This window comes from Mesoplodon mirus (assembly GCF_964341445.2).
Source record: "Mesoplodon mirus genome assembly, chromosome: 20".
In the NCBI taxonomy this organism is placed as follows: Eukaryota; Metazoa; Chordata; class Mammalia; order Artiodactyla; family Ziphiidae; genus Mesoplodon; species Mesoplodon mirus.
In genome coordinates, this window is record NC_138996.1 from 28,262,159 (window position 1) to 28,275,768 (window position 13,610).

At 46.1% G+C, this 13,610-nt stretch overlaps 1 protein-coding gene across 2 annotated transcripts in view; it reads left to right on the forward strand.

Annotated features, from left to right (window-relative positions):
* Window positions 1-2,779: 2,779 nt before the first annotated feature.
* Window positions 2,780-13,610, forward strand: part of CENPU (centromere protein U) — a 30,513-nt gene continuing 19,682 nt past the window's right edge. The window contains exons 1-4 of one of the 2 annotated variants that reach the window (XM_082608485.1): window positions 2,780-2,945; window positions 6,009-6,057; window positions 7,832-7,949; window positions 12,585-12,690. In XM_082608485.1, coding sequence (XP_082464611.1) covers window positions 2,914-2,945; window positions 6,009-6,057; window positions 7,832-7,949; window positions 12,585-12,690 — 305 coding nt within the window. In that variant the 5' untranslated portion in view covers window positions 2,780-2,913. The remainder of the gene's footprint in view (window positions 2,946-6,008; window positions 6,058-7,831; window positions 7,950-12,584; window positions 12,691-13,610) is intronic. The other variant, XM_082608484.1, reaches the window with a different exon arrangement.

The window sequence follows — 13,610 nt, forward strand, 5'->3', positions numbered from 1 at the left end:
CCAAACATGAAAGTATATACCATAACTTAACGACCCGCCTCGTAGGTCCTGCAGTCCCTCTGAGCTTCCCCGCGCTGCTCTGGGTTCCCCTGAGGCTCCAGACCCGCTGGCTCCACTCCTGTGTTTTCTGCCCCCATCCGCCCCATCCTGAGCACTGTCCCTACTTCTTCACAACCCCAGTGGCACGTCCTATTAGTTCTAGCTCTCTGGGACCCTGACTAATACAGGTAGGCATGTCACGAAAGCTGGTCCAGTTAGAGTAAATCTCAGGCCTTTTTCTGGAGGAGGAGTGCTGGGACACAGCTGCTCTCTTTCTCTGAAGGGTGGAATTCCAACGGGAGTCTTGGAAGAGTGCCAGGTGCAGGCTCTGGGCCAGAATCCTTAGATCTTGTGCAGCCACAGTCACTTACTTCCTGTGGGGCTGCTCCTGAGTTTCCCCATAGGCGAAGTGGGATTCTGGCGCCTACCACAGAAGGTTATTGAGAGGGTTAAATGGTTTCATTATACTAAACACTTGGAACGATGCCTGGATCATGGTAAATGCTCAGTAAGTCCAGGCAATGATGATGGGGATGGGGATGATGATGGCAGGACCCAGGCTGAGGAAAAAGCTGAGGTCCAAGAAGAGCAAGGAAATGGATTCAGAGCCCTGATGGCTTCTCCAACCTCTAGATCCAATTGAGCTTGACAGTCATCCTACCGCTGGACTTTGCAGTGACACGAGCTCATAAATTCCTTTATCATTTAAACCTACTCGGGTTGAGATTTTATTTCCATCCAGAGTGCTGAACCTCTTCTTGTCTTAACAGAAAGACAAGAAGCACAAGCACAAAAGGATTCACTGTAACCCCTTTCCTGGGAAATGGAGCTATATTGCCACACTCCTACCGGTGACAACTTTCAGTGATTCCAGGAACGCTATTTCTATGCATCAGTGGGGAACTACCTTCAAATCCTCACAGGTGATTTGCTCTTCTGTGGCAATTGCCCAAATGATTCCTGGATGGGGTGAACAGGTATTTCACTGAAGAGGAATCAGGAAGGACCTATAAACAAGGAAGAGATGATCAACTTAAGGGAAATGCAAATCAGAAACACAATAGGATACCATTTCAACTTGCTAGTCAGGGAAAAATATTTAAGTCTTGAAAATTCTAAGTATTGACAAGTATATGGAACCAAGAGGGCTTTTATACACTGCTGATGGGGCTATAAATTGTACCGTCTATGAAACGGCGTGTATAACTTGGCATTCTCATATAAAGCTGAAAATGTCTTTATCCCATGAGGCAGTAATAGTACTTCTGAGTCTATCCTTGTCTCTTAGATATGTGCCCTGCAAGACACTTACAGGAGTGTTTAGCCTGGCATTGCTGGTAACAGCAAAATGACTGAAAACAACTGATGTTTCCATACGCGGGAGAATGGATTAATAAAATGTGGTGTATTTACTTAATGCATTCCAAAAACAGTGAAAATGAATGAATGATAGCTACATGCATCAATGTGGATAAAACCTAAAAATCATGGCTTTGAGGAAGAAACAGCACTTCCAAAATACATATCAAATATCATTTATATAAAGTTTAAAAACATACAATAGGGCTTCCCTGGTGGCGCAGTGGTTGAGAGTCCGCCTGCCGATGCAGGGGACACGGGTTCGTGCCCCGGTCCGGGAAGATCCTACATGCCGCGGAGCGGCTGGGCCCGTGAGCCATGGCCCCTGAGCCTGCGTGTCCAGAGCCTGTGCTCCGCAACGGGAGAGGCCACACCAGTGAGAGGCCCACGTACCGCAAAAAAAAAAAAAAAAAAAAAAAAAAAAAAACAATAATTAATACATCATTTAGGGATATATCAAGGTAGAAAAACATGGGAATGAGAAACACAAAATCAGAAGAGTGGTTATCTGTGGAAGGAATGACCATTATTACTTTCTTAACCCAGTGGTGAGCACATAGGTGCTCCCTTTTATCTTTACGTTATGTTATATTCCTTAGTACGCATGAAATATAATAATTTTTATTGTGGTAACTGTACATGACAAAGTTCAGCATTTTAACCATTTTTAACTGTACAACTTAGTGTACAGTTACTTATGTAATTCACACTGCTGTGCAACCATCCACCATTAACCACCTAGAACTTTTTCATCATCCCAAACTGTGCTTTTGGCTGTCACATCCAAGAAATCATTGCCAAGTCCAATGTCGTGAAGCTTTTGCCCTATGTTTTCTTCTAAGAGTTTTAGCTCTTACAATTAGGTCTTTGATCCATTTTAAGTTCATTTTTATTTATGGTGTGATAAAGGTCCAACATCATTCTTTTGCAGGATAGTACATTTTTAAACACAAAGCAAAGAATCAGAGAATATTAAAAGGGGCCCTCCCCATTTACGAATGAAGAAACTGGGGTAGAAATAATAAGCCAAGCTCACCCCACTGCTTCAGGGAAGCAGCGGGGTAAAAGTCAAGGCCTATACTAGACAACTGCGCAGGCGCCTAAGCACCCAGCGCGCCCCGCCCTGGGTTTGGATCGCCGCCTCGCGGGAGAGCGGTCTCCGACTTTCCGGCACTGGCTCCTCCCCTTCGTCGCCCCCTGGGGCGGGCCCTCGCGGCTCAGGAGCGCGGAAAACGTGCGCGGCGGACGTGGGGTGAGGGAAAACCCGGGAAATCTTTGGCGTCTCCTGGACCCGTCAGGAACTGCTTGTAAGGCGTAAACTCCAGCTCCGCTTTCGCGCTGTACCAGGCCGAGTTTTCTCTCGCGCTCTAGGACGGGGAGGAGCCCTGGCCCTGTAGGAAGCAAGCTCGGGGGGGCGGCGTGCCCGCGTGCTCGGCCCGGATTGGCCGCTGGGAGCAGCGCGGGGTTTGGCGGGAACTTAGGGAGCTGCGCCGGCGCGGTGAGCGGTGTGCGGAGATGGCCCCGCCGCGGCAAGTTCGGCGCTCGGGGTAAGTGCTGCGGCCTCTCGGAGCGCCGGGTTAGGGGGTTCGCTTTATGTTCCTTCTCCGCCGGGCTTCGGCCTCTCGGAGCTGCTCGTGCTCCCTGGCTCTGCCACTGTGCAACTTGTCCTAGTGACTAACCTCTCAGGGCCTTGGTTTCCCCGTCGGTAAAATGGGAATAATAATATTCCCACCTTGGAAGGATTACGGTGAGGTTTAAAGGAGTTTAAAACCGTGGCCGGCGGGGAGGGGAGAACGTTGGCTAGTGTCAGCATTACTTTGTGTGGGTGAGTGTAGCCTAAAGTAGACTCCAAATGTTTTGAAACAAACTATCCAACAAATAACTTAATGAGTGCCTACTACCTGCCAGACATTACGTTCTAGTGACGCTTACACTCTGGTTGGTAGTCCGTATTCTTATTTTCAAGACCCTGTTTGTTTTTGTAACACAAACCACAGACTGTAGAGCTGAGGGGCCCCAGCTGCCGCTTGTTATTCTTAAAGAGGGCCTCCAGCCGGGATGAGTCAAGCTTTTTTTTTTTTTTAATCAAAAAGGGCTTGCATTTTAAAATAGGTTACAAAACTGCTCTCTAAAATGTTATTCTTCATGGACTCATGGGCCCGTGTCTCGCTGGCGGTGTCTGGAGTGCATCCAGGGCCCTGTGTGGTCCTGGCTGGAGGGGCCTCGGCGTGCTTCGCGCCCCGGCTGGTGCTCAAGGCCTTAGGAGTTCCACCTGGGCCGTGGGAAGGCGGTCTGGAGAAGGTGCATTTGTAGAGGCGGGTGAGGGTGCAGGCAGCCAAACAGCGTAGGGGACAGGCTGGAGCAGGACGAAGCAGGGCAGTTGAGTAAACCGAGACTGGGCTCCCGTGGCCAGTGGGGAGGCGGGTTGGGAAAGAATAAGGGGCCTGAACCTCAGCCGACAAGAGTGAAACGTTATCTGATAGGCCAGTGGGGGGTTTTCTCTCTCCCTCCCTCCCTCCTCCCCCCACACACGTATACACGTACATAAAACATTTTTGCCTTTGGGACTCCTGAAATCTGTTTATCCCTCCCCCTAAAACGCACTAATGCGCATACACCAAAATTTTTTACGTATGTTATCACCGAGGTTTCCATCTTTTGGGAGCCTCACCTTGCTCCTAACCTAAGGTGAGGGGGAAACTTGACCACTTTTTTGAACACAGACAAGGCAAGAAAGGGTGGAATGAGTGGGTTAAGAAGTTATGTGATCTGGTTTCTCGTCCTATCACTTGGCTGTGTGACCACTGATGTCACTTAACTTTTCTGAACCCCAGAATCATAAAGGCCGTAACACTAGTATCTGCTCTACCTTCTTTTTTGGGTCTGAGAATCAAATAGAGCAGTGGTTTTCAAATGTGGTTCCACCGGGAACTTGTTAGACATGCAGACTCTCAGTGGCCACCCCAGGTTTCCTGAATCAGCAGCTCTGGAGTTGGGGCCAAGCAGTCTTGTTTTAACCAGCCCTCCAGGTGATTCTGATACCTGAGGATTGAGAATCACTGCTCTAACAGTTTTCCAACTTTTTTTTTTTTTTTACTGTAATTCACAGTAATGATGTTTTACATCACAGTGGGTACACAAACGTGCACGTACGCACACATAATAAAACCGAAGGTTTAAGAAATCTTATATTTTATATTCTTTTGTATTTATTTATTATTTCTTATTTTTTTTGCGGTACGCGGGCCTCTCACTGTTGTGGCCTCTCCTGCTGCGGAGCACAGGCTCCGGATGCGCAGGCTCAGTGGCCATGGCTCACGGGCCCAGCCGCCCCGCGGCACGTGGGATCCTCCCGGACCGGGGCACGAACCCGTGTCCCCCGCATCGGCAGGCGGACTCCCAACCACTGCGCCACCAGGGAAGCCCCTGTATTTATTTTTTTTTAATGCTGGGGGAAAACCTTAAAGGACATGATGGGGCAGTTGATGAAACTTGGATATGGACTGTAGATTAGACAGTGATGTCAGTGTTAAATTTCCTGATTTGGAAGTTGTACTGTGACTACACAAGGTAACGCCCTCTTAGGAAAGACACACTGCAGTGTCCCCAGTTTACCATACACAGACACACAGGAAGCAGGTGAGACAAAATGTAAACAGTTGGTGAAGCAGGTAAAGGGTATACAGAAGGTTCTTAGAGCATTCTCAACTTTTCTCTAAGTTTGAAATTATATCAAATAAAGAAATACTTGTTCCACAAAGAAATACTCGTTCAGACACTAAATGGACTTTGCCGTCCCTAACCAGTGTCTGCAGGGCACTTTTGAAAGTCAGGGCCTGTGTGTGTGGTGTAGGGCATCCCCCCCGCCCTGGCACCATGCCTGGACCACAGAGGATACTCAAAGCATAGTGCCTGGCGGGATTATTTCCTGCCTCTCATATTTCCACTTTTTCTTCTGGTCACTATTGTCATATCTTGTTTACTTTAAGCTCCGTTGAAGGTACGCAACTTTATCCTTTTATCCTAATGCCCAGTGGAGGGAGCCTGAAGAGCGGAAAGCAGGCAGCTCTGGGTTTGAACTGGTGCAGATGTTAACGCAGGCTTCCCTCCTTCCTGGCCGCGTGTGGCTTTGGGCAGATACACATCTGGAACATGGGATTCACTTCTACCTTGAGGACTGTTTCAGAGCTAAATGAGAAAGTGTGTGTAAGAGAGCCAGGCACGGAGGGAACGGGGGTCCAGTGCTTGAGAAAGAGAGGTACCTCTCGCTCATTTCTGCGGAACGCCAGCCGTTGCTGTTGACTGCGACTTCAGGGACAAGGATGAGAGCAGCGTTAGGAGTTTTCTGTGTCCCTGAGGGCAGAGGTGTGCTATTTATACAGGTGTTGTGAGTTGGCCTATAAAAAATTTAATTCAGTGTGTGAGATACGGGTTCTGCTTTCTAAAAGGATCTTGCCATTACCTGAATTTCGTCATGTGCACATTGTTAGTGCAACTAACAAGGAATGTAATTTGGAAAGAAAATGCTTGGCTGAGGTGTAATTCTGGTGTTTCCCCAAGTTATTTTTAAGTATTTCCTAACTCTTGTGTGTGTTTTTGCTGTTTCCTAGTACGAGATATCCAAAGAACACTGTAGGAAGAACACATTCCACGAAAGATGTAAGTTATCTTTTTTATATTTTAATATAATTTTTCTCGTAATTGACAAAACAAAATAGCGTTTTATAGGAGACTCAGAGTTTCGTAGACTTGGTGAGCTCAGTGTTTTCTTGCAGTGAAAAAGCATATTCCTTTTCCTCCTGCTCCTTCCAGTATAATGGAGAAAATGGCCATTGTTAACGTTTTGAATCTTTTTTTCTGGGCCTCGGCTGGTTTCATTTTCATTTGGATAATTGACATCGTTGAACAGTTGTACAACGTTCTGTATTTTGCTTTTGTCACTTATAGCTATTTCTCCATGTTGTTATAGTTTTCCACAGTTTATGATTTCATAATATTCCATTTAGTTTCACATTCGCATGGTATTTTTACTTCAGGGTGGAGTCTTAGAAGTAAATGTCTGTGAAAGGCAGGTGCGTTTGTTTAACCCTCCGGCTAGCTCACTTCAGAGTATTTTCCAGCGGCCTGTCCAGTTGGCCTTGGAAATTCACATGAACAACCTCTGACAGTGCCTGCTTGGGGGTGCCCGGGCGTCGGGAGTTCTCCCTGCTCTGTGCCCTTCCCCTGGTTTTCCCTTTTGCAGGGTGTCTCCTCTCTGCTCCCCTGACCCCCTCCCCGTTTGGAGGGGGCCCTTTTCCTCTCTGGAAGGGTTTCTTCAGCTCTCCGGTCCCCCTCCCTCCTCGGGAAGGGAGCTGCCTTACACAGGCCCACTTGCTTGGGGAGGATGCAGGATGTCAGCTCGTCTTTGGCATCCGTTCTCCCCACACACGCTCCGTGAAAGATTTTTCCCTGAGGGTCTGTGAGTGGTAGTTTATGTTTTGTCTCTCACTTTTATTCCATCTCCTGTATATCTTCCAGGATTCCTTCATATTTTCCTGTCTGTTAATGGCAGCCCTCCACATTTTCCAGAGCTACTGTGGATGTTTTTCTCACTTTCTGTATGTTGTCTTTCATTGGGATTTGAGGGGCAGTCTTCCTGGGGCTTATTAGTATATTGGACTGTAAACCCTCGTCTCTCTCCTGCAATCAGGAGTTTTTAGCCTCTGTGTTTAGGAACTTTCATGGGCATGTTTCTGGGGAGAGGCTCACACGGGCTCAGGAGTTGGCAGGCAGTGGCCTGTGGGCCTGATCTAGCCCGCCTGCTGGTTTTGTAAAGCCCTGCGAGCCAAGGGTGGTTTTTATATTTTGAAATGACTGAAGTAAAATCAAGAGTGTCTCGTGCCATGTGAAAATATGAAAGTCAAATTTCAGTATCCACACACAAAGCTTGATTGCAGCCCAGCCGTGCTTCCTTCTGCGTTGCCACTGTCTGCTTTCACACTGCGACGGCTGCGCTGCGTAGTGGCACCAGTCCCCAGGGCCCGCAAAGTCTAATATACAGATGACCCTTGAACTGGGAGGGTCCACTTCTACCCGGATTATTTTCAATAGTAGGTTCTACGCTATCCGGCTATCCGCAGTTGAAACCGCATATGTGGAACCCGGATCGGGAGGGCCGACCGCGAAGTCACACGGGGGTTTCGGCTGCGCAGAGGGTGGGCGCCGCTGAGCCCTGCGTTGTTCAGTGGTCAGCTGTGCTTACCCCCTGGTCCTTCATAGAAAAGCTTCCCAACCCCTGCCTCGGATGACCAGAAGAGCTTCTGCCCCCCGAGAGTGTGAAGGCTCACTTCTTAGGCCGCGGTGGTAGCGGGAGGATCCTTGCCACGTAAATCAGCTTTGTAATGTTCTTTTTGGGAGGGCCAATTCAGTGACTTTGAACTTTATTCACTTCCAGGAAGCTGGCCAAAAGCACAAGCCTACCGATGTATTTGATTTTCCTGATAATTCTGGGATCTCAAGCATCGGCAGGCTGGGTGAAAATGAGAAAGATGAAGAACCCTATGAAACCTTTGGTTAGTATTTTAAATCTTTATCCTAAAGTCTTTAAAGTGGTTCAAGCAACAGCATTTAGGCTAGTTACTAATAAAAATATAGAGATGTCTTCAAATACAAAAGCGAGGTTGTCTGCACATGAATACAATGTTCTGGGGAGTATTTGATAATTTGAATTAATTTTTCTCACTTCTAGGTACGTTGGAACTAAGAACTCTATTAAGTGTTGTCAAAGTGGAGCTCTCCTAGTAGCATTTGTCAACAAGCCAGCCACATTAGGACACCTGTTGTAGACCTTTATAACAAGAGGAATATAAAATTTATTTCTTACTTCATACGTCCAGCAGTCATTCGGTAAGGGGCTTTGGTTTAGGTAGGAGCAGAGGGATAATGTTTCCTTTTCGTGAACACACTGAGGCAGAGGATGCTTCGGGGGAGCTTCCCCTGTGTTCCCTGGAGTGTTAGGAAGACGGGACTGGTGCCTGTCTGACCAGGGGTGTGTGAGTTGTCCAGATGGGACGGCTTCTGTCAGTGTGTCACTGGCCACTCTAGAGGCCAGAAATGATACAGAGTGTGCCATGTGTGCCCACATCTAGAACAGCAGTAATCAGACATTTTTTGCCAGAATAAGTTTTAAGGGAATTTCGAAAACATACAACTTCTCACGTATTTTTAATTTGGCATCTAATATTTCTAGTCTAATTTTTGTTAATAAAAGAAAATAGTGTACATTTTGTAAGGTGAAAAGTAGTCATTACCAGAAAACCCCTTTTATTATGACTTGATAAAAATGTTTTAACTACTCATCTAAAAGAAATCATAATTTAAAAAATTGAGATGTAATTCACTTGCCATAAAATTCACCCTTTTAAAGTGTACAATTCAATTCACTTTTAGTATAGTCACAGAATTGTACAACCATCACCATTTTCTATTCCAGAACGTTTTAATCACCCCAGAAAGAAACTCCGTGCCCAGAAGTAATCACTCCCTATTCTTCTTCTCAGCCCTTGGCAACCATCAATCTACTTCCTGTCTCTGTGGCTCTGCCTATCCTGGATGTTTCACTTAAATAGACTCATACACTGTGCATGTGGTCATGTGTGACTTCTTCCGTTTCGTGTAGTATTTGCAGGTTCATCTACGTGGTAGTGTAAGTACTTCATTCCTAAACATTTTAGAGTTCAGTGATCCATTGTGTGGATAGACCTCATTGTTTTATCCATTCATCAGTTGATGTACACTTGCGTTGTGTCCACTTTGTGGCCGTTACGAGTTATCCTGCTGGGAACATTCGTGTACCAGTTTTTTGTATGGACATGTGTTTTCATGTCTCTTGGGAATGTAGTCATCCCTCAGTATCCATGTGAGATTGGTTCCAGGACCCCCCGTGGATACCGTAGTCCGAGGATGCTAAAGTTCCTTATATAAAATGGCATAGTGGAGGCTTCCCCGGTGGTCCAGTGGTTAAGACTCCACACTGCCGATGCAGGAGGTGCGGATTCAATCCCTGGTCAGGGAGATGAGATCCCACATGGTGCGAGGTGTGGCCAGGAAATCAACAAAATACAAACAGAAGATGGCATAGTGTTTGCGTGTAACCTGTGCACATCCTCCCGTTCGCTATCAGTCATCTCTGGGTTACTTATAATACCTAGTATGATAGAAATGCTATGTAAGTAGTTGCCTGTGTGCAGCAAATTCAAGTTTTGCTTTTTGGAACTCTCTGGAATTTGTTTTCCCCAAATATTTTCAGTCCATGGTCGGTTGACTCTGTGGATGCAGAACCCACAGATATGGAGGGCCGCCTGTACACCTCAGTCACGTGGTGATTCCGCTTCAGCGTTCTGAGGAAATGTTGACACGGCAGCTGTACCACTTTGCATTCCCACCGGCTATGTATGAGGGTTCCAGTTTCTCCACATCTTCATCAACTCTTGTTATTATCTGACTTTTCGATTCTAGCCATCCTAATGGGTATGAAATGGTGTCTCATTGTGTTTGTGTGGTAAAATATACATAACATAAAATTAACCCTTTTAATCATTTTGAAGTGTCTGGTTCTGTGGCGTGACGTGTGTGCATCGTGTGCAGCCATCACCCCATCCGTCCCCAGGACTTTGTCCTTTCTCTCCCCTGAGTGAAACTCTCTGCCCAACAGCCGATGGCACCTCGCCCCGCCCCCTCTTTCTAGCTTTCTGTTTCTATGAATTTGCCCACTCGTGTGAGAGGAATCACACAATATTTGTACTTTTGTATCCTTTTTCTCACGTAGCATTATGTCTTTAACGTTCATCCATGTTGTAGCATGTGTCAGAACTTCCTTTTTAACAGTGTAGTGTATACGTTTTACGTATAGACCACATTTTGTTTATCCAGTCACCTGTCAGTGGACACTTGGGTTGCTTCTACCTTTTGACTATTTTGAATAATGCAGCTGTGAACATAGGTGTACAGATATCTGTCCCAGCCTGGCTTTCCCTTCTTTTGTGTATGTGCCCGGAACTGGAATTGCTGGGTCATATGATGATTCTGGGTTTAACTTTTTTGAGGAATTGCAGCTGCACCATTAGCAATGCACAAGGATTCCGGTCTCTCCACGTCCTCACCATTACTTGTTCTCTGGTTTTTTTGATAATAGCTATTCACATGGATGCGCGGTAGTATCTCAGTGTGGTCTTGAGTTGGATTCCCCTAATGACTAATGTTGAGCATCTTTTCGGTGCACTTATTGGCCATTTGTATGCAGGCACGCCTTGGAGGTACTGCGGGTTCGGTTCCGGACCACTGCAGTAAAGCAAATATTGCAATAAAGTGAGCCACGAATTCTTTGGTTTCCAGTGCGGATAAAAGTTACGTTTACACTACACTGTAATCTGTGAAGTGTGCAATAGCATTATGTGTAACAAAACAATATACATTCCTTAATTAAGAAGTACTTTATTGCTAATCATCATCTGACAATGCAGGGTTGCCACAAGCCTTCAATTTGTAAAAAATGCAGTGTCTGCGAAGTGCAGTAAAGCAAAGTGCAATAAAACGAGGTATGCCTTTATCTTCTTCGAAGAGGTGCCTGTTCACATCCTTTACTTGGGTTGAAATCAGGTTATTTATCTTTTTATTGTTGAGTAGTAAGAGTACAGCTTGTGTGACTGGTTACATATGGAGATTAAAAATTGGTCTAGTTTCCTTTTTCTCCCTTGTTATTCCCAGTAGTAAAGTAAATAAACCCCTTTGCCTAGTTGAGGCCAATACAAAGTATATTACTAACTTTAAAATTGTGCAGTTGCTATGTTCATTATATAAGCAGCTGAAACGTTTAAATGTGAGAACGTTTAAATGTGTGCAGCACGCTAAAGCCTGAGCGTGAAGAGATGGGTGCTTGGCCCTTACCAGGCGCCCCTGCAGCCATTGGCTCCACGCTGCTGGCCTCCTCCTTCCCCCGCCACAAGCCCAGGCCAGGGTGCCGAGGCCTCTCCTGTGACCCCCCTCTTCCTCAGCAGGTAGGCGCATCCTCCCACCAAGGCCCTGTGGTCTCCTCTCCTTTATCTCCGTTTCTCCATTATCTTCATTATCTCATTATCTCCTTTATCTTCATTCCAATTAACTTTTTTTTTTTTTTTTTAGTTTTGGCTGCGTTGGGTCTTCGTTGCTGCTCAGGCTTTCTCTAGTTGGTGCTACTCTTTGTTGTGGTGCGGTGGCTTCTCTTGTTGTGGAGCACGGGCTCTAGGCGCACGGGCTTCAGTAGTTGTGGCTCGCGGGCTCTAGGGCGCAGGCTCAGTAGTTGTGGTGCACGGGCTTAGTTGCTCCGCGGCATGGGGGAACTTCCTGAATCAGGGCTTGAACCCGTGTCCCCTGCATCAGCAGGCGGATTCTTAACCACTGCGCCACCAGGCAAGTCTCCATTCCAGTTAACTTTTTTTTTTTTTTTTTTTTTTTTTGCGGTACTTGGGCCTCTCACTGTTGTGGCCTCTCCCGTTGCGGAGCACAGGCTCTGGACACGCAGGCTCAGCGGCCATGGCTCACGGGCCCAGCCGCTCCGCGGCATGTGGGATCCTCCCGGACCAGGGCACAAACTCGTGTTCCCCGCGTCGGCAGGCGGACTCTCAACCACTGCGCCACCAGGGAAGCCCTCAGTTAACTTTTTATGCTTAGCTCAAGGCTCTAGAGTAAAGGAGAGAGGAGGGGAAGTGCGGAAGGACCGGGGTCCCTCCCCATAGGGCTCGTCGTCCACAGCTGTCGAGTGCCCACCCTGCGCCAGGCACTCCGTGGGGTAATGGAGTTGCAGGAGTGGGGCAAGCCCTCCACACCTCTGAGTTTATTGTTCATGCTGTGTCTCCCAGGTGGATGTGTGATGCTCCATCAGGTGAGGAGAGAATGTCAGACCTCCTGTTTATCTTTTAGCTCATTTAAAAGTTTCCATGTAATATATAAGGACAGTAAGGTTATAGCTTAACTATCCATGTATTTATTGGTGAAATGGTTTACATTTTTTCTTGTTGAGGTGTGAGATCATAAGTAGCATATGTAATTGGTTTTGATTTTGTTAGCCATTTAAACACAGGTTGCTTTATACTCCAATGTAAAGGAACAAACTTGAATACTGCGCAGCCAGCCAGCCTTCTGAATGCCCTTTTTAAAAAAATCTTTTGTAGACCCTCCTTTACACAGCACAGCTATATATGCTGATGAGGAAGAATTCTCCGAGCACTGCGGGTCATCTCTCCCCTCAACTCCTCAAGGAAAGGAAGCAAAAAGAAGGTATGGGTGGATCTCAAGCAACTGTTTACTCCTGGTTAATGGGATTTCTGAGACGTTCTTTAAGACAAAGCTTATAAAACCAAAACTTTTTAAAGATCTTTTGAGCCAACTTATGTTTTCCCTCAAGAAGACTGGGACATGAAAAGGCAGTTTTTCAGTAATTGACATTACTTATAAGAACTGTAACTGACACCTGATTATCCTAGAAAACTTACCGGTGAAGGTGGTTTAGCTTTGAGGTAAAACAAAGAAGGAGGGGAAAGGTTTTAGGAGCATAGAATTTTAGATGATTTTCAGAGGTCCCTTTAATTTACAAATATGCTTAATTGTCACAAAAGGTATGTTTTCTAGTTCAGGGTGGGAATAGGGAAGAGAAGCTGATAATCCCAAAGGAAACGCAGTCTGTTGTACGTTTCAGCTGCGTGGTCCCTAAGCTGCATTGGTTTGAGTTTTCAGATTTATGTGGAGGCCTGAGTCAGGAAAATCTGTAAAAATGACACCAGGGGCAACTCGAGAGCACATATAATGAAGAACTCTTCAGCAGCTGTAGTACTGACTAAAAATTATTCGCTAGAGCAAATCCTTGACTTAAGGACCTCTGTTAGGTAATAGGTCAGTTCTAGTTACTGACTGTATTTTGAAAGTAACAGAACTGTATTTTTAAAACAAATATCCCACTTGGGCAGAAATCTAGATGAGGACATCTTTCTGAGGTTCTGTGCACTGGGGAAAACTTACGGTCCTTGGTTATTTGCGAGACTCCAGTTCTTCTGTGAGATGTTATTGGAAATTGGTAACGAAAGCCAAATATTTGGAAAGCCAGAGAGTCCATTTTAAATGGTGGTGAATGTAATTTCTCAGGAAGACTTTTTGAATAGGTGACGCCTTCACGCGGTTTAAACATACAAAAAGGTTAACAG